Source organism: Poecilia mexicana, unplaced genomic scaffold (genome assembly GCF_051168715.1).
Source record: "Poecilia mexicana isolate PSO_F unplaced genomic scaffold, ASM5116871v1 scaffold_18, whole genome shotgun sequence".
NCBI classification, from domain to species: domain Eukaryota; kingdom Metazoa; phylum Chordata; class Actinopteri; order Cyprinodontiformes; family Poeciliidae; genus Poecilia; species Poecilia mexicana.
Window position 1 is genome coordinate 14,181,312 of NW_028263387.1, and position 21,737 is coordinate 14,203,048.

A 21,737-nucleotide genomic window follows, 5' to 3' on the forward strand; every position below is an offset into this window, starting at 1 on the left:
ATGTCTTTTGTTTCTTGAGAAGCATTTGTTTGTAAAAACGAGTAAAAATATCACTAATAGGGTATTTTAAAAAATAATTTTATATTTAATTTTGTTAGATGGTGATGACAAAGTTCTGGTTCAGGTCGATTAAAAAATTTAATTTAAAAAATGTTGCAACTGGGAGCCTGTACCTTGGCATCTTTACATTTACTAAACATTATTTGTCACATTTGCATACATAAGGTTGCAAATGTTCACTCAAGTAAGAGCAGCACTAAATGATTTTAATGTAGAAGAATAAAAAAGTAATTTAAAAAAACCACCTAAGAAGGGAGACTCAAGAACCGAGACCTGAAAATACAAATTTGTGTGCAAATTTTGGTACGTTAAAGAATTAAGTAAAAAATAAGTGAGAATAGCTAACAATATCACTACAAAATAATTTAATCAGGCAGAAGAAACTGTCTGAATCCATATTTCTCTTGAAACCAAAGCTCAGAGAGGTTAATGTGTACAATACAATACTGTGCAAACTACTGCCAGTGATAAGTGTTTTACTGCATATCCACTTGCCCTCTAAGTGGGTCAACAGGCTCTGCAGACTGAGTAACATCAGAAACATGAAGCCTGAGTGCAAACCAGAAGTTCGACTTTACTTTAAACAGAAGGTGAGTTTCTGTGTTTGATGCATTTTTAGTTAAAATATGTTTCTCCTTCATTTGTGAAGTTACTACAGGCTGGTAGAGTAATCAGAAACTGTACTCAGACAAGAACAGATATACTCCCAATTAAAATGACTCAAATAGTAGAAAAGTGTTATAAAACTATTGTAGTATCTTTTTAAGCCCTTTGTTCCAGAGAGTCTCTTGAAACCAAATGATATTGGCTCCAAATTTGGGGCTTCCAGGGATGACGAAGTTTTACAGACTTTCATTGAGTCTTGTTTATTGAACAATAGAAATATGAAGAAATGTAACATATTTTCAATTTGAAAATGTACATTTAACAAACCAAAGCCTCGGCAACCAAACACAACCTGGACCTTCCTCCTCATTCTGGTGACCAGCTTGGTCACACAATGCTGTCAAATGGCATCCCATTCTTGTTGTCAAACAGTTTTACTGACGGATCAGAGATGGAAATTGAAATGTCAACAATACAAATGTGTCCTCTTTATGTGAACATAAAACAAAAGAAAGACAATACAAAAACAAAACAGAAGTGACATAAATAAACAGGAGCATTGCCATGATCCACCCCCCTCCCTTATATCTTATATCTTATCACGCCGAGGCTCAAATCAAATCCTCTTCAGAGTTATCAATATATTGCCGAAGGAATTGCCAAGTTTTATTAAATTGCTTTCATTTATTTGCTAATGAGAACCGTATTCTTTCCAGATGATAGAGCCTTACCAGTTCCTCCAGCCACAATTTAACAGAAGGAACCTCTGCTTTTCTCCAAATCATCAACACTAGCTTTTCTGCTATGATAAAGGCATAAGATAATAATTGTTGTTGGCTTTTATTAGATTGAGAAAGCTGAACAGAAGCTCCGAGTACAATCAGAAGCGGGTCCAGCCTCAACTCTGTACTGAACATATCTGATAAAGTTTTGAACATGTTAGACCAAAATGGGGTTAATTTAGTACACAAAGAGTAAGAGTGGAGAAGCGTGGCTTCTTCAATACGGCGTTTGTCGCACAGTGGGGATGTGTTAGGAAAAATTTTTATGTAACTTCACTAACGAAGTCTGTGAATTATTTTAAGTTGAATAAGACAGTATCTAGAATTAGCAGGTTGTCTCAAGCAGCCTTCCCGCTCCCAGCCGGTTCTAAGGCCCTACATGGACGGCAAGGATCTGGACAATAACACACTGTAAATCTGGGAGATTAGATGCCCTTCCCCACCACCCAACTTAAAGAGCTCGTCAAATTCATTAGGTATTATAGTCTCTAAATAAAGTCATTCTCATACAACATTTCCTTTCTTTTTGTGATAAATACTTAATTGTTAATTTTCTCATAATGGGAACTCTTAAAGATGCAGAACCCAACTACAATTGTCAAGTCTGTTGCAAAATGTGCTCCAGTCAACAGAGGGCAGTGTTCCTCTACAGAGATTCTTTATTGTAACTCACAATTATATTTGGAGTTAATTTACAGGCTTAAACAAAACCAAAACATTTTTTCATTTTAGAGCAGCATTTATTGTTCTGCTTTTCGTCATTCTTCTATACATTCATTAAAAAATATCCTGCTTGTTTCTAAATATGCTCACTGTTGACACATTATTCTAAAACCTTTGACTGTCAGGAGCTGAAATTACTGACAGTGATCTGTCTGCTGTTCCTTGGTCCTCATGATGCTGTTTGTTCTCCAACTAAACTCTAAGACTTTGTTGGGAAAAACTGCATTTAAAGTATAAACACTAAATTTAAGTAAATAAATACTCTGTTTAGAAGGTATGCTGACATGAAACTGACTATAAGTGACCTCTTGTGTCCATTGGTTGCACTGGCTTTATTTAGCAATATTAAAGTAAAGGAAGCTGGAAAAAAAAGGTCTCTTGCGAGTGGCACACAGAGAGAGTCTCTGGATGTTTACTATGTTGATTCTTTGCTATTTTTTGGCTTTGTAAGAAAACTTAATGAATTCTGCAATGAAAATATGAAATTTGGTCATCCACTTTTAAAAATGAGACGGTGAATTTGGACATTAGCACAACTTATATTTTGTGTAGGCATTTATTGTTTCTCAAGAGAAACTGTTACCATTGATGTTGATCTTAGATTTCAAAGTGTTCAGCTTATAATAATTTATTTTGTTTACACAATATGCCCTATCCTATTTCAGCTCAGAGTACATCTTTTATTACTCTTATCACGCCGAGGCTCAAATCAAGCCTCGGCGTGAGGCTTGATTTGAGCCTCACGCCTCAAATCAAGGCGTGAGGCTCAAATCACGCCTAAAAAGAACCAAAAATCTATGCTGTACTTTCTTAAACTTTGAGTGCAACAGGTACATTTTGATCTAAATCCAAATTTTCTCCTGATTATTAACTTTTACTTTGGACTTTACTGCCTGCAGGACAACATTACACTGTGCAGTATCCCCCCCCCCCCCCCTTCTTCTTCTTCTTCTTTATTTGTGCCACTTTTAACTTCCTGCCTCTGGATTCTCAGCCATGCCTGACTGGTGCTACTCCATTTTTTCTAGTTTTTTTGGACTTTCTCCACAGTGTTTTCAGTGTTTTTTGACTGATCCTGCACAGGTTTCTGTATTATTGTCATAGATTCGGGGTCACCTTTTCCAGGGTTAAAAAGTGGGAACAGTTCACCTGTGAATTTTGCTGCCAGAGATCCAATCAGACATTTCTCTTCCACATTATAGAAGGAGAGCTCTCTGTTGTCAAAGTCCAAATACACACCGACTGTTTTTGGTTTTGACTGAACATAAATGAATGTCTCTGGTTCAGTGTTAAAATGAACAGTATCCTCCTGGTTGGGGCAAGAAGACAAGAACCAGAAACCATTTTTTGAGATTGGAGGGAAACGTTCAATCATGAGGGATTTCATGTTTATCTGTAACTCCGATCCACCAGGACTTCTTGGGGTCTGCACTTGTATTTGCTAAGCAAACCTCCCAGTAGTGTCGTCCAGAAGAGACCATAATGCTTGGATGCTTCTGATAGAGTCGTTGACTGCCGTGTTGCTGGACAAAAACGCAATAGGAAAAAACATCTTAGAAATTTCATTTTGCATCAAAGTTTCGTTTTGACTCCATTAACACTGGCAGCTTCAAATACTTTATCCTACCTGTAGGCAGAAGTGGTTCGTTGCCTAATGGAAAAATGCAAAAATAAATGCATTTTTATTCATTTATGTCTCGTATATCAACAGGACTTTAAAACTATTTAAGAAACATTTATAGTTTGGAGGTGAGATTGTTGTAGGACTGAAAATCTGAACCCAACACCGTAAAGATATGCAATAAGTTCATGTTTTTAATGTGCTCATATCAAACCTTCAGTCATTTAGGGCAAATCAAAATAACTTGAGTGATTAAATGCTAAACTTCTGATAACTAGAATCAGTTGGAATGTCTGCATGAATTGGCTTCTTTTGTGAAGTGCCTTCAGATGACATGCTGTGAATTGGCACTATATAAATAAATTCTCTTGAGCTGAAATTAATTAAACTGACTCACACAGAGAAAGAAGTATGAATGAATTATGTCTTCTTTCTTACCTTTAGAAATGCTCATTAGTTCAGCCCCTGAAAGATAAAAGTACAAACTTTAGTAAATATTTCCAACCAATACCTTGATTGTAAATTCAGTAGTTTATTGTCGTAACTGTTTTGTTGTTTAAGGATGTTACACAGTGTCTTCTAGCATGGTTTAATGGATAAGGACTTAACATGTCCTTACTGTCTTATTTAAATATCTTTAGTTTTAACACTTGCAATAATCCCATGAAGTTTTTTCTTAGTGCTAAATTGTAAATTTAGTTACATTTGTACTTAACTCTGAAAACTACAAAACAAAATTACACGATGGCCCCTTTAATAGAAAAACAATGACATTTTGGGTCTGTTGTGTTTTATTTACCACCAGTTGTGAAATTTCCAGATTTGGACTTGTTAGCTGAAATTAAAAGAAATATAAGGTGTGAAATCAGTACTCTTTAAAATGTCAGCATTCTTTAAATGTCAAATATCATCCTCTCTGGCCAAAATCAAACATTTACCTTTCTTTCTGAAGTACAAGAAGTACAAGGCTCCAAAGGCAACTAATAAAACCAGAAGCATCTCAAAGGCCACCCATCCAGCGCAGGGCATTTTTGTCTCTAAATAAGGAGCAAATATTGTTCTAATAAACTTATTTTTTATAAAAGACTAATAAAAGAAACTTGAAGGTAAAACCTTGTAATGGTGGAGGATTTTCCAGACGCATTCTGGTCTCCTTTGGTTCTTCATTGAAGAGCCCAACAGAGCAGGAGACCTCAGAGGGACTGGAGACCAGAACCCAACTATGGACTGAATAAAAACCAGCAGAGTTTTTGCTAAACATCACATTAGCAGGTGTGAGAGCTGTTTTGGTGTCTGACCAGCTCAGCTCAGGCTTTGGATGCCAGCCGTCAGATTGGCAGCTCATGTTAACTTTGTTATCGTCTTTCATCACTGCTGACAGGAGAGGTTGGTGTCCAGTTTCTGGAATAAGGAGAAGAAGATCATTTGATGTGGACATCATTCTGTTTGGTTTTGTTCTCGTTCTATTTCATGGTTCTCACCTGTAACACTCAGACTAATAGTTGCGGAATCATAATCATCAGAGCTGCTGACAAAGCATGTATATTTTCCTGCATCTTCAATTGTGGCTTTTTCCAGCTTCAGGCTGACATCACCTGCCTTTAATCCACCTGATGTTTCTTCCTTTAAGCCAAGTGAGACTCGGCCAGCGTACGAAGCTTTCTGGGATGAATAGTCGAAAGCTCCTGCCTGATAAAGCAGGATTGGAGGATCATAATCATCATTCCAGTGATCCCAGCGTACCTCCATATCTTCTGCACTCTCAGAGAAGGCGAGCCAGCAGGGTAAGATGGCTGTATGCCCTCGCTGGACTGAGACATGAGGCTTTGCAGAAACCGTGAAATTTTCTGAAACTGAAAAGGAAATCATAATCAGAGTCATCTTTTAATTTTGTTCTGGTACTAGATTAAGTACATTAAGTGTTTCAAAGTAAAATGTTCCCTTGACTTCGAGTCTGATTTCTCAAGTTTTTCAGTAGACCACATGCTCTATGTTAAATTAATTACCCAAACAATAAATAATGATAGTTGCGGTTCAATGCATGGTAAACATAAAAAAAGAAAACATCAAAATATTTTTTGTAAACCAGTAACATTTACAATGTGGTTGTGAATTGATATTTCTGCTGCTTCAACTACATTTTTCTATACTGTTGGTTCCAAAAGACCAAGTAATGGTCTTAGTAATGATATTATATTAACAAAAACACAATTTCATTACAATGTTCTGGTTCAATTATTTATTTACTATTTTTTATTTCATGAATGAATGTAGAAATCATCCTTTATATGGGCAAGAAGAAAAAAATTAATTTCTCTATCTTTACAGAGGATGAACACATACCAAGTTTTCTCATCAGCATATCAGCTTGTGCATAAAAAACTAACAGCGTTTATGAAATGTCCCAAGTATTTAACTTCATAACTGAGACAGAAACAACAAAGACAAGGATCCTGGAGGGAGCAGGCGAGACATTTGAGGTTAAATACACCAGGGACTAATCAGGGAACCAAGAGACAGCTGGGGACAATCAGGGGGGTTGTAGCCAAGACAAGATGACACAGGGGCAAAATAAACTGGAAAACACATATAAAACTGAAATCATCTCAGCATCTTTGTATTCATGTGACACTGAATTTTAGCTGTGAATGAATTGATTCTCGTGGTTGGGCGTATATATTTCTGACTTTTTAAAGATATTATTATTATTCAAAATGGCATGTTTAATAAGGTTTGATAATAATTAAAACTTCACACTGATTGATATTGTCTAGCAAAATGTTTCAGGCTACATGGCAACTGCATTAAAATATAGAGATGAGTGACTCTAAGCTGTAGTTGGTGATATGTTGTTTACTGCTGAGCATCATCATTTATGTGGCTAAAATAAACAATATTTTACATCAGTTTATAAGTTATGTGAAATGTCTGCAGGGCGACTGTTGAAACTATTTGAAGGCTCAGAATCAGCCCAGTACCGTTCCACATTGTCAGGTGAGAAAGACTCACCTGGTATAAATTAAATTTTTAACTATTGGAAATACACCCAAGATAAATTAATTTAATAAAAGTATGTCAGTTAATGTGTGTGTATGTAGGCTATTACATCTTGTGTCCAGTGCATGCTAGTTTTTTTTGTTACTTTTACTACCAACAGATGATACATGCATATAAAGAATACAATTTAACCATCACTGTCAGAGATGTATTAAATTTATGACAGGTGTGTGAATGAGTAAATCATCTGACTGCTGCAATCCACATCATTACCAGAAATTGAGGTAATTGAGGTAAAAATTTTAAGATCTGGTGATCAAATAAGGATTTATCAGGAAAAGTCACTTTAAGGGATAAATGAAGAAGTCATGCAGACATGGACTCTATAGGGGAATGCTGCGCTATAAATAATGATGCCGGGAGTCGGAACTTACCGGGAGCAGCGCAGCAGGATGAGGAAAGAAAACCCAGAAACCATAAATAAATCATCCGATTACCTGGGATAGAAAAAAATATATTAATAAGAAACTATACGAGTTATAACAGGATTGTGTGTCAGTTCTGTTTGTAGTAAGAAAACAAACATGATTGACGACTCATGACATGACGAGATCAGCTTTACGGAATTAAATCTAGGTCACATTTACCTGTGAAAGCAGCGATTGTTACTCTCGGTTTACCCATTGGGTCCCAGTGAATCAAAGGTGACATAAATGTAGCCACTACAAAATGGTGATGATTCCTCCTGGGTTTTAGACGTGATTCAAGTCCAGGAGGGACGAGCTGATACCTGCTCGCTTCTGTGGCTTAGTTATAACTAAACAAGGCGTGAAACAGACGTGAAGAGAGACTGCTACGTTAAGTTTCGATTTAGGTTTGCAAAGGTGTGGCCAAACTTGTCAAGTCACTATTCATGCGGCGTGGATGCCTATGACTTCAATAAGGTTTACAACTTCGTCACATTTCCAGTAGTTTATTTAAAAGAAGGTTGTAAATGATAAATATTATTTTAAAAAGTAAGTAAGATATCATCGGTTAAATGAGACAAATAAACAGAAGAAAATAACAAAAAACACTTTGAAGATTTCACAAAAACCTTTTTCTGACACAGATTAAGCTGTGTAGTGGTTTATAAGAACAAGGGGGGGGGGGATTTTTACCACATGTCTACTCAAAATAAATCAAAAACAACAAACACAATGAGTGAATAAAAATCACATCTCTAAATTCAGACATGAAAATACAACAGCTGTATTATAGTCTGAGTTGGCAAGGGCAGACAAAAATGTTCACTGAAGTAAGAGCAGCACTAAATGATTTTAATGTAGAAGAATAAAAAAACTGAAATTACACATGTGTGTGCAAACTTTGGTACTTTAAAGGATAAAGTAAAAAATTAGTGAGAATAACTAAAATTACTGCTACTAAATAATTTATTCAGGAAGAAGAAACTGCCTGTATCCACATTTCTCTGGAAACCAAAACTCAGAAGTTAATGTGTACAAACTACTGCCAGTGATAAGTGTTTTACTGCATATCCACTTGCCCTCTAAGTGGGTCAACAGGTTCTGCAGATTGAGTAACATTAGAAACAGGAAGCCTGAGTTCAAACCAGAAGTCCGACTTTACTATTAACAGCAGGTTTGATGCATTTTTAGTTAAAATATGTTTCTCCTTCATTCGTGCAGCTACTACAGCCTGGTAATCAGAAACTGTACTCAGACAAGAGCAGCTTTTCTCCAAATTAGAATGACTCAAGTAGAAGAAAAGTGTTATAAAACTATCGAAGTATCTTTTTTAGTCTTTATTCCAGAGTCTCAGGGATAAGAGCGTTTTAAGGACTTTCATTATGTCTTTTTTATTGGACTGAATGATAGAAATATGAAGAAACATCAATATAAAAATGTACATTTAACAAACCAAAGCCTCGTTATTGTGTGAGAGAAAAAAAAGGTTTCCAAGAGTATAATTTTTGTTGCCAAGAAGCATTTTTACAATAAAGAAATAGCCATCTTCATACAACATTTCCTTCCTTGTTGGAAATGTAAGGAAATGTTAAGTGATACTTAATTATCCCTTTTCTCATAATGGGAACTCTTAAAGACGCAGAACCCAATTACAATTAAAGCTCCGCGGAGCCTCAAGCGGCCCTCGCAGCCAAGCGCCGCTCAAGCCTAGCCACCGCGGATGTTCCAGCACCGCCTCCCCCCAGCCACCGCCTCCCCTCAGCACCACCTCCCCCCAGCCACTGCCTCCCCTCAGCACCATGTCACCCCAGCCACCGCCTACCCCCAGCCACCGCCTTGCTCTCACGGAGCTGCCAAACCCGCCCTGAAGATAGTCACCCTGTCATGTTCGACATTGCTCCCAGACAATGCAGAAAAATCTGGTGTAGATCAGCTGATATCGCAAGGAGACACAGGTGTTTGATTAACCTGGGTGCGCAGTGGAGTCAAATTGCAATTAAACTCTATTGGGCTCCTTAGAGGTTCACAAGTGTCACTCATAAAAAGTCTGGAGCAAATGGGATGATGCGTGTGTGAATAAGAGATGATCGTTTGCATATGGCGAGGGACAGCCATCTGGCCACGCCTCCACGGGTCAGTAGGCATTTACAGAGATGATTATATGATGATCATTATATCAATTAATATGTGTGCATGTATTCCATCTTAAGTCAAGTGTATACTAGTTTGCTTTGTGTTGCTTTTATTACCAACAGATGATACATGCATATAGGATTAAATGTAAGCAGCACTGTCAGAGATGTATTGCGTTTATGACAGGTGTGCAAATAAACTAATCAGATTCAGATTTATTCTTGTCCCACATGGGCAATTAATGTTAAAGCAAGTATATTATTGAGGGCCCCAAAACAAATTTCGCTTAGGGCTCCAATGGAGGCGTGGGCCGTCCCTGGTTAGGATCAGAATCAAGTTTAAGTCTACAAACAAGAAATTTGACTTTAGACTTATAAAAGCTCCATAAAAATTTTAAGATCTGGTGATTAAACACGGGTTTATCAGGAGAAGCAAGTGACTTTAAAGGATAAATGAAGACGTCATGCAGACATGGACTCTATAGGTGAATGCTGCGCTATAATTTATGATATGGGGAGTTACTTACCGGGAGCAGCATAGCTGGGTGAGGAAAGAAAACCCAGAAACAAAAAACAAATCATCCAATTACCTGGGATAGAAAAAATTAAGAAACTGCATGAGCTATAAGAGGAAGACAAACAGGATTGACAACTCATGACATAATGATAATGAAACATCATTCTCATCATTCATTTCATTCATTACTTTATGAAATCTAGGTTATATTTACCTGTTAAAGCAGCCATTGTAACTCTTGGTTTACCCATTAGGTCCCAGTGAATCAAACGTGACATAAATATAGCCACAAAAAAACGGTGTTGATTCCTCCTGACGAGGCGAGTTTGAGACGTGATTCAAGTCCAGAAGGGACGATCTGATACCTGCTCGCTTCTGTGGCTTAGTTATAACAAAAAATTACCTGAAATAGACATGAAGAGACTGCTACTTTTACTTTCCATTTTGGTGTGAAAATATGCAACCAAACTTGTTAAGTCACTTTTTATGAAACATATTTTAAAGAAAATGGGGCTTGAATGCCTATTACTGAAAAACTTTCAATAAGGTTTACAGCTTCACTACTTTTCCAGTAGCTTATTTAAAAGGTTACAAGTGATAAACAATGTTATTTAAAAAAGTAAGTAAGCTTTCGTCAGTTAATTGAGTCACAAATAAACAGAAGAAAAAACACAAAAGGAAGCTTGTGTGCAAACCAGAAGTCTGACTTTGCTGTAATATATGTTTGTGTTTGATGTATTTTTAGTTAAAATATGTTTCTCCTTCATTAGTGAAGTTACTACAGGCTGGTAGTCAGAAACTGTACTCAGACAAGAGCAGCTTTACTCCAAATTAAAATGACTCAAGTAGAAAAATGGTGCTGTGAAACTATTAAAGTAGCCTTTAGTTCTGGTGAGTCCCTTATAACCAAGCATTGGTTTCAAAGTCCTCTTGGTATTAGGCCGTTTTAAAGACTTTCATCCAGTCTTGTTCATTAGTGAACAATAGAAATAGGAATAAAGGTGACATGTCCTCAATCTAAAAATTTACTTTTAACAAATCAAAACCTTGTCCTTGTGTGAGAGACAATACTCTTAAAGACGCAGAACCTGACCACAAATTCTTCAACTACATATTTGGAGTTAATTTACAAGCTTAAACAAGACCAAAACATTTTTCATTTAAGAGCAGCATTTATTGTTCTGCTTTCCTTCATACTTCTACATTAATAAAAAAAATATCCTGCTTGCTCAACTTTGACATATTATTCTACAACCTTTGACTCTCAGAAGCTGAAATTACTGACAGTGATCTGCCTGTTGTGTTCCTTGGTCCTCATGATGCTGTTTGTTCTCCAACAAAACTGCATTTAATGTATAAACACTAAATTTAAGTAAATAAATACTCTATAGAATGTATGCAGACATAAGACTAAACAGCTGATGGATTAAATGTACTAAATCGGTGACCTCTTGTGTCCGTTGGTTGCATAGTTGTATTTAAAAATACCAAAGTAAAGGAAGCTGAAAAAAATGTGTGCCACTTTCTTGCTAGTGGCAAGAGAGTGGATTAAAATAAAAAATAAAAAAATCCTTTTCACCGTCAGCATTTGTTCCAGTGAATCAAAGGTGACATGAATGTAGCCACTAAAAACACGGTGATGATTCCTTCTGGGTTTTAGACGTGATTCAAGTCCAGGAGGGTCGATCTGATACCTGCTCGCTTCTGTGGCTTAGTTATAACAAAACAAGGCGTGAAACAGACGTGAAGAGAGACTGCTACGTTAAGTTTTGATTTAGGTATGCAAAGGTGTGGCCAAACTTGTTAAGCCACTATTCATAAAAAAGTTCATATTCATATTCCGTCAAAATGCGGCGTGGATGCCTATGACTTCAATAAGGTTTACAACTTCATTACTTTTCCATAGCTTATTTAAAATAAGGTTATAAATGATAAATAATGTTATTTTAAAAAGTAAGTAAGATATCATCGGTTAAATGAGACAAATAAACAGGAAAAAAAAACAGAAAACACTTTGAAGACTTCACAAAAATATTTTTCTTACACAGATTAAGCTGAGTAGTGGTTTATTAGAACAAGGGGGAAAAATTTTACCACGTCTACTCAAAATAAATCAAAAACAACAAACACAAAAGGTGAATAAAAAGGCTTTATGTTATATTGGCAACATCTCTAAATTCAGACATGAAAATACAACAGCTGTATTATAGTCTGAGTTGGCAACGGCAGACAAAAATGTTTACTGAAGTAAGAGCAGCACTAAATGATTTTAGTGTAGAAGAATAAAAAAAGCAATAATCAAAAAAAGTTACTTAAGTAGGGAGACTCAAGAACAGAGAACTTAATTTACAAATTTGTGTGTAAATTTTGGTACATTAAAGAATAAAGCAAAAAAAAAAAGAGTGAGAATAATTAACAATATCACTACAAAATAATGAAATTGGGTAGAAAAACTGCCTGTATCCACATTTCTCTTGAAACCAAGACTCAGAAGTTAATGTGCACAAGAAAGTACTGTGCAAACTACTGCCAGTGATAAGTGTTGTACTGCATAACTTGCCCTCTAAGTTGGTCAACAGGCTCTGCAGATTGAGTAACATCAGAAACATGAAGCCTGAGTGCAAACCAGAAGTCCGACTTTACTTTAAACAGAAGGTGAGTTTCTGTGTTTGATGTATTTTTAGTTAAAATATGTTTCTCCTTCATTAGTGAAGTTACTACAGGCTGGTAGAGTAATGAGAAACTGTACTCAGACAAGAACAGCTTTTCTGCAAATTAAAATGACTCAAGTAGAAGAAAAGTGTTATAAAACTATCAAAGTATCTTTTTTAGCCTTTTGTTCCAGAGAGTGTCTTGAAACCAAGTGTTAGTTTCAAGAGGCTCTAAAGAAAGATGGGCGTTTTAAGGACTTTCACTATGTGTTGTTTATCAGACTGAATGATAGAAATATGAAGAAACGAGACATACTGTCAATATAAAAATGTACATTCAACAAACCAAAGCCTCGTTATTGTGTAAAAAGAAAAAGGTTTTCCAAGAGTATAATTTTTGTTGCCCAGAAGCATTTTTACAGTAAACAAATAGCCATCCTCATACAACATTTCCTTTTTTTTGTTATAAATACTTAATTACTTTTCACATAATGGGGACTCTTAAAGATGAAGAACCCAACTTAAAAAAAAAAGACTGCTTCTTTAAAAAAACAAAAAAACTTCATAGATTCATAAAATTCTGCATTGAAGATATGAAATATTTCATCCACTTGAGATGAAATATTTAGCCACCATTTTAGCAGATAGATGCCTAGTTTGACCTTTTCTCCATGTAATAAATCATTTTCACAGTCAGCATTTGGAGTAAAAAGCGCAAACCCTATAAATTGATACCATCTATCAAGTAATACAAATCAAACATTTTAACATTTTTTAAATATTAGTTTCTGTTTTTTCTATTGGTCTTCTTAAACAGCTCTTATATTTTAACAATCTGATCAACTTTCTGGTCTCCAATATGTCTGATCTTCTCTTCAACTGAACTCAGAACAAGGATCCAGAAATAAAGTTATCAAAACCTAATTCAATTTATCGTATTTTGCAATAAGAAGGTTGGATCCTTTAAAAAATATATATTTTTGATTAGACTTCAGGAATAATTTGAACACAGAAACCATGTCCGAAAGTAAACAGTGGTCAACATTTGGTCTATTTCAGTTCAGTCTCATTTTTATATTCTTATTCCAAATGTAATTTCAAATCATGTTGTAGAATCTACATTTCAATCTGTTTTATCCACATTAAAAATAGCTCCTGAAAACAATTGAAATTTTGATGACTTTTCTTGGTTGTAAGGTAGAACTTATGTAAAAAAAAAAGATGGCAAACAGATGCATTATAGTTTTCTTTATAAAATAATTTAGCAGATTTCTAAAGTTTCATGCAAGCTGATTGATTAAATTTCCAACTTATGTTATATGACTATAAAAAATAGCTTGTTGAAGTGTCGCTACTTTTTGATGCACCATGGACTCAAAGGAGCTCTTCATGTTACTGAGCTGCCATAAAATAAATAATTCATGCTTTTCCATTCTTGTGGCTAAAATGTTTCAGCTATTAAAGTGTATATATGTTCTCCCGATGCTTTGAGGGCCTAACAAGTTCTAACGCAGTGATAAAATCTTCTAGATTAGCTTCTGAGTTGCCCCAGAAATACATACACATATATCCATTGAACATCACATAATATATATAAGTTTATAAGTTAAAGTCAAAACATCACTTTGATAGCTATTCCAAAGAACATACATTTTATAGATGGTAGTGAGAATGAACAGCTTTGTACAGCTTCAACATATAACAAAAATAATAATAGCAAAAATATTTATGACAACTCGTATAAAAGGTGGTATTAATACCTCTTTACAAAAGGAAAATCGATTAGCCTGTTTTATAACAGTATCAAAGTCAGTTAATATGAAATTAGAAAAAATGACTTAAACACAGTAGATCAAGTTAACTATGAGTAAATATTCACTAAGAGGTACCACAAATTTAGACATTATGAATCTACACATGTAGGAACACAGGAATGTACATTTTTTATGGATTCTCAGTCAGACCTGATTGATTCTGCTCCTCCTTCGGTAGTTTCTCCACAGGTTCAGTGTTATTTGACTGATCCTGCACAGGTCTCTCTAATATCTTCATAGTTCCTATGTCACCTTTCCCAGGGTTAAAAAGTGGGAACAGTTCACCTGTGAATTTTGCTGCCAGAGATCCAATCAGACATTTCTCTTCCACATTATAGAAGGAGAGCTCTCTGTTGTCAAAGTCCAAATACACACCGACTGTTTTTGGTTTTGACTGAACATAAATGAATGTCTCTGGTTCAGTGCTAAACTGAAGAGTATCCTCCTGGTTGGGGCAAGAAGACAAGAACCAGAAACCATTTTTTGAGGTTGGAGGGAAACGTTCATCATGAGGGATTTCATGTTTATCTGTAACTCCGATCCACCAGGAATCCTTTATCAAGGTTATATTGTCTTTGATATTAAAAAATTCTAAGGAAACCTCCCAGTAGTGTCGTCCAGAAGAGAAACCAGGTGATCCTCTGACTGCAGTGAGACAAGTGACTCTGTCTCCATCTGGAAACTTTGCATCAGCATTATCTCTCAGTATATAACCCTTCATTTTTATTAGTGGATTGCCTGTGTCCACCAGTTGAACATTCACTGTTAAATATTGAAAATTATATATTAATCAATATAATAATGAAGTAAAATGCTAAATAAGAATAATATTAAATGAATATAAAATTACCATAATGCTTGGATGCTTCCAATAGAGCTGTTGAGTGCCATGATGCTGGACAGAAAAGTAAGAAAAGAAAATATCTTAGAAATGTGATTTTGTATGATAAAGGTTTTGATTATATTAACAGGCAGCTCCCAATACTCTGTTCTACCTTTTGACAGAAGTGGTTCATTCTCTGAAGGAAGACACAGAAATACATATTTTAGTTGTGTTATGCAATGCATACAAGAGCTTTAACATTATCTCTATGAGATTGAGGTTCATTAACAAGTTATACTCTTATTTGACTGAAAATCTGAACACATCACTGTAAAGATAAAATAACTTTATGTTTCTATTGAACTCCTCTCATGTCTTCAAACTTCTAGAGAAAATCTACAACAATAAGCATCCTTAAATGCTGAATTGAGTGATATAGAAAAAGTAGTAAATATGAATTATGTCTTCTGTTTTACCTTCAGGAATGTTTGTGAGATTGGCCCCTGAAAGAAAAAAGTAAAACTTTAGGAAGTGATTCCAACCAGTCAGTTATTCTCATATCTGTTGTTTGTGTGATGATGCTGATGTTTGTGGTGGACATTGAGGTCCAATTTTGACAGCTTAGCTCTAGTTTTAATTTGCTAAAATTAAATTTTATTAGTTATTTCTTTAGTTTTAGTCATTAAAAAGAATTTGAGTGTTGAATTACAAGCTTCATCATTACATTATATAAAAAAACTAAATGTATTTGTTTGGTCCAGTTTTTATTTGGGAATGAGAGAGTAGAGGGAGTTCCATAAGTTTAATAATCTTTTCAGACAATGAAAAACATGTATTATTTTTTCTTAACCTTTCCAGTGATGAACTACACAGCATTGTTTTATAATGTAAAATCTTCCCCAAAACACACTGAAGTTTTATTAGTGGTGTGATAAAATGTGAGTGAGGGGCACAAATACTTTCATAAGGGACTACATGTGTCTCTACTGTCTCTTATGTTGGGATCTTTCATGTTTGTACATCCGTGATAATAAACTTCAAAAGGTTTTTGCTCCACATAAAATTCACAAAATAACTAAATAAGTCTGAAAACTGCACAAAATGTAGAACTACATGATTGTTCCTTTAAGATAAGGAAGATGACATTTAGAAAAAGGTTGTAAAAATGTTCTAAACAGATATGTTTAAGGTGTCTGAAGTGTTTCTTACCATCAGTTGTGTCATTTCCTGATTTGTTGGCTGAAATGAAACCATATCACAAAGTATGAAATCAGTGCTCATTAAAATCTCAGCATCTTTAAATATTGTCATTAATGCATGCTCTCTGATGTAAATCAAACATTTACCTTTCTTCCTGTAGTACAGGAAGTACAGAGCTCCGAATGCTGCTAACATAAAAACCAGAAGAGTCCCAAAGGCCACCCATCCAGCTGAGGATCCCGACTCTGAATAATTTAAAACAAACATGTTCTAGTAGACTTCTTTCTCATAGAAAACTAAAAAGAAATACATGGTTATAGGGCTGAACAATATCAGAAACAACATCAGAAATATTGGCCAATATTGCGGTAACCTATCAGGTGCAATATATGCCTGTTTTTTCTTTTAGCTCTTTCTAATCTGTTCTTCTTACTCTGTGTGACCTTTAGCATTTTTGGCAAAGTTGTGTGTCAATATATTTGACACACACGACAGTATCTTTGTGACATATTGTGCAGCTCTAGAAGGTGAAACCACGTACCTTTTTGTAATGATGAAGGATTTTCCAGACGCATTCTGGCCTCCTTTGGTTCTTCTTTGAAGAGCCCAACAGAGCAGGAGACCTCAGAGGGACTGGAGACCAGAACCCAACTATGGACTGAATAAAAACCAGCAGAGTTTGTGCTGAACATCACATTAGCAGGTGTGAGAGCTGTTTTGCTGTCTGACCAGCTCAGCTCAGGCTCTGGATACCAGCCGTCAGATTGACAGCTCACGTTAACTTTGTTATGGTCTTTCATCACTGCTGACAGGAGAGGGGAGCGTCCAGTTTCTGGAACAAAAAGAAGATGATCATTTGATGTGGACATCATTCTGTTTGGTTTTGTGCTCATTCTGTTTTCATGGTTCTCACCTGTCACAGTCAGACTAACAGATGCACTGCTATAAGCAACAGAGCTACTAACATAGCAAGTGTAGCTTCCAATATCTTCAATTGTGACGTTTTCCAGCTTCAGGCTGACATCACCTGCCTTTAATCCACCTGATGTTTCTTCCTTTAAGCCGAATGAGACTCGGCCAGCGTACAAAGCTTTCTGGAATGAATAGTCGAAAGCTTTTTCCTTATAAAGCAGGGCTGGAGTATCGTATTCATCACTCCCTTGATACCAGCGTACCTCCATATCTTCTGCACTCTGAGAGGAAGTGAGCCAGCAGGGTAAGATGGCTGTATGACCTCGCTGGACTGAGACAGGAGACTTTACTGAAACTGTGAAAGTCTCTGAAACTGAAAAGAAAATCAAAATATGAGTCATCTTTTAATTGTGTTGTGGTATTAGATTAAGTATGTTAAGTGTTTCAAAGTAAAATGTTCCTATGACTTCAAGTCTGTTTTAAGTTTTCCAGTAGTGCACATGCTCTATAATTAAATCAGTTTCCCAAACAATAAATAATGACAGTTGCAGTTCAATTCATGATAAACAAACAAAAAAAAAACAAAAATATTTCATGCAAACCACTAACATTTATAATGTGGTTATGAATTGATATTTTTGCTGTTTTTACTCCATTTTTCTGTGTTGCTGTTTCCAAAAGACCGTGATTTCTTTATAATTCCATTAACAAAAACACACAATTTCATTATAATGTTCTGATTCATTTATTTATTGACTATTTATTTCATGATTGAATGTAGAAATCATTCTTTATATGAGAAAAAACAAAAATTCTTAGGGTCCCCCTATTGGCCTTCACTGGTAATATTAGTTGCAGTGTGACGTGCAGAGCACATCCAAACCTCCAAAGCACCGTAGAAGATAAGTTAGCAAAACAATGTCGCAAAAAATTATTCTTCAGGGGCAGAGGAAAAAAGAGTAAGTATATAAAAAAAGCCAAGATAAAGGTATGTTTGCATTTCTCTTTTTATTATAATGTTTATCAAAATGGTTTGCTCATAGAAAGTTAGCTTGATAGTGACCTTGAGAGGTCCAGTTCAACAGCCAAACATTTATCATCGGCAGCATCATATCTTTATTCCAGACATAGTAAAAAGGTGAAACATAGATAATAAAAGTAGAAAATAAAGTAAAAATAAACACGGCACATAATATTGTTCACTGTGTCACAAATAAATGATGACCCCAGTGGTTCCACTGACCTCACACAGATGCGGTGCAGGGTTTACTAAACTAGGAATTACATTATTGCGTGACACATATAATCTACACATTAATTTGTTCATAACTTTTTACAAACATATGGCTAACGCTACTCCATCTATGCACTTTAAGTACAAGCCTCATACCATCATTGCATGCCACATAAAGTTTCTGTATGCTGCTTCTTTTGTATTCTCACCACAGAAGGGCAGTGTATGGTGGAGTAAATCTTAATCAGCCCTCTTTTATTTTGTAGCACAACTAAATTGAATATAAAAAAAATGTTTTAAAGTAAAAAGTTTCTTGTCTATCATAAGTTTTCTAAACCAAATGCTTTGCATTATACAAGTTCTTAGATGATTATTAATGAGACTTTGCAGCACCAGGTATGTCAAATGTATGAAAAGTGTCATATTTTATTTTGAATTATGCCTCTTACAAACGTATCAACCAGCATTAACATTTGCTATTTTTTTTATTATTTTTTTTTTTTTTTTACATTTTACCCTCAGTGCACAAATTTGGAGGGGAGATTGTGGTACTCCGAAACTAGATTAATTAATTTACTTTTGTTTAGTAAACTGTATGAGTTTTAAGATTTGCTAAGCAAGCCAAGAGTCAATGAGGGGGGAGCAAGTGAGTCACATAAACAGATAAGTTAATAATGATTATTTCTGTAGTAATGACTCAGATAGGAGGGGGAAGAGATTTACAGATGAAAGAAACTTACCGGGAGCAACACAGCAAGGCGAGAAAAGAAGCGCCAGAAAATAAAAGTGAATCATCCGATTATCTGGAATGAGAAAAACAAAAACAAACAAAAAAAAAAACTAATAAACTACAGCAGCAATTATAGGAAGACAAACAAGATCTGTCCCTCATAACCTGGAGATGAGAGCAGTTTTAAGACGGCGGAATGAAATCACAAGCTAAAGCAGCACATGTAGCACTCGGCCTACCCATTGTGTCTTTTGTAGCGAATCCAAGGTGACGTAAAATTCACACATACAAAAGAATAAACAAAAAGCGGATATGGATTCTTTCTGACGAGGCGGGTTTGGGCGTGATTCAAGACGAGGAGGTCAGTCTGACCTGAAATCCGCGTTCACAGCCTTTAGTGGCTAAAATAAGCCTTAGATGTAAAATGGACGTCCAGAATGAAGTCTGTTCTACTTTCACTTTCGACTCTGCAAAAAATGCTGCACAAGTTGGTTCAGCATGGGGTTCCATTTGTTCGGCGGGGAGGAGACTCTGGTGTTGCGTTACAGACATGCAAATATCTTAAAGGAAAAGAAAAGGGTCTCGGATGCCTAACACATTTCCATCGGAGTAGTTCTTATATTATGTATTCAAAACATTTAATTCATTTCGCAAATGTTATTGAAGGCGCTATTATACACTGTGGTGTTAAAGATCAGGTTTTAATGAGCTGAATATATATATATATATATATATATATATATATATATATATATATATATATATATATATATAGAGAGAGAGAGAGAGAGAGAGAGAGAGAGAGAGAGAGAGAGAGAGCAACGTTGTTGTAATATACCAGCAATATGTCTGTTTAGTCACTTTTGTGCTGCAGAAGCTTAATATTTTTGTAGTGTTAAAACATATTAGATCTGACCATTAGAAATACTTTTCATTGAATAATCAGAATCAGAAGAATTTATTGTCATTGTCATCGATGCATTTAGATTGTATAACAATCTCTATATTGTTATTTTATAAAGATTTTTGTCTGAATGCATGTCAAAATATGTCTTATGTTTCATAATTTGGGACTTTAGATAGCTTTTCAAATGATTTAGGATTAAATGACTTTAAATGGTGAATATGTTAAACTCTGAAGGAAAGGTGTGTATTTACTCAGTAGATTCATAACGTGTTGGAAAAGTTAAAGTATAAACAACTTCAGGCTGGACATTGCATTTTATCTGCAATTATATTGTTTAAATTCTTTTTTTCCCATTTTATTTCTCAAGAACATGATAAGAAAATGAAAATAATTCACTTCACATAGGACTAGCACAAGATACACGTTTCGTCACGGCTGCTTTTTATTGGCTGATAGAGGCCTCCTGATGGCTCTTTATTCTAGAACCTTGCCCATTAGAGTCAGAATTAATTTGACCAACACTGTATTAAATGAATGATTATCTTAACAGAAATTATTCAGTTTGAATGCCGATTGTGACAAAGTTGATTCCTGCATCAACCAAGCTTGAGAAAAGAACGGCTTCAGAGATCCAGTTCAGTTCATCGGGTTTTAGGACAAGAGCCTGACCATCATAACACATTCTGGCTCTTCAGCTTAAGTGATTTTCTGAAGAAATTTATGTTTTAGCAGTTCAGGCTATTTGAATTCTTCTGTCTCTCAAATTCTTCCCTTTACAATATTTCTAGGTCTCATAACTTGTGGTTCAATAAAAAAAAAAACCTTTTTTAAACTCCTGAGAAAACGGTTAATTTCTGAAAAAAAAACTTGACATTTTATCAATTTTAGATCATATATTTTGAACATTCATTCCTGTAAGCACGTCATAAATATAATTAATCTTTGTTTAAACTTGTTTGGTGCTGTTTTTTTACTTAATAAAATGACGACTAAATTGACCTTTAAGTGACTAATAATAAGCATAAGCCATGATTTTTTTTCCTCTTAATACATGATCATTTGAAAACTGCATTTTGCTTTTAGGTTCATCTTATTTTTGTCCGATAGTAAAATTGATAATGATCCGAACCATAGGCTGGGGCGGGGGAGATGCGCGTACATGCGTATGTATGCGTGTGCGTGTGTGTTTTCCCACTGTAATCATTTACACGTTTCACATAGAACATAATACATTTATTTTTACAAGCAACATGCTTAGCACCAGTTTTTCCCCTGTTAATATCAAAATAAAGAGAATTGTGCATTTTTTAATAAACCATCCTCAATCTAGGTGTAATGTTAATGTTACGTAAGAGTTTATTGTCAGTTTACAAAACTCTCCGGATTCTTAAACAATATTTTGAACAGCTGAAGTCTAAATAAATGGATATCAATGCTGTGCTGTTTTGTTCTTCACATTAGGCTCGGTAGTAATAACCGAGGACTCCTTCAAGGTTTCTGCTGTGAAATCTGGTGCTTCACTTTTGATCTTGACACAAAACTGTCAGAGAGAGACCGCAAT

At 35.2% G+C, this 21,737-nt stretch overlaps 1 protein-coding gene across 3 annotated transcripts; it reads right to left on the minus strand.

Annotated features, from left to right (window-relative positions):
- Window positions 1-910: 910 nt before the first annotated feature.
- LOC106923582 (butyrophilin subfamily 3 member A2-like) lies at window positions 911-19,751 on the minus strand. 3 transcript variants are annotated; one of them, XM_088015476.1, is made up of 11 exons: window positions 19,509-19,751; window positions 19,280-19,342; window positions 17,307-17,678; window positions 16,935-17,225; window positions 16,540-16,638; window positions 16,403-16,432; window positions 15,670-15,696; window positions 15,366-15,389; window positions 15,221-15,265; window positions 14,972-15,132; window positions 911-3,622 (listed from the first exon to the last, which is right to left on the minus strand). In XM_088015476.1, the coding sequence occupies exons 1-11, from the start codon at window positions 19,510-19,512 to the stop codon at window positions 3,539-3,541; spliced, it is 1,200 nt and encodes a 399-aa protein (XP_087871602.1). In that variant the 5' UTR covers window positions 19,513-19,751; the 3' UTR covers window positions 911-3,538. The 3 variants fall into 3 exon arrangements, with proteins under 3 accessions (XP_087871602.1, XP_087871601.1, XP_087871600.1); XM_088015475.1 differs by lacking the exon at window positions 911-3,622 and having other exon boundaries at window positions 11,955-15,132; window positions 17,307-17,487; window positions 17,569-17,678; window positions 19,509-19,736; XM_088015474.1 differs by lacking the exon at window positions 911-3,622 and having other exon boundaries at window positions 11,955-15,132; window positions 19,509-19,735.
- Window positions 19,752-21,737: the final 1,986 nt, after the last annotated feature.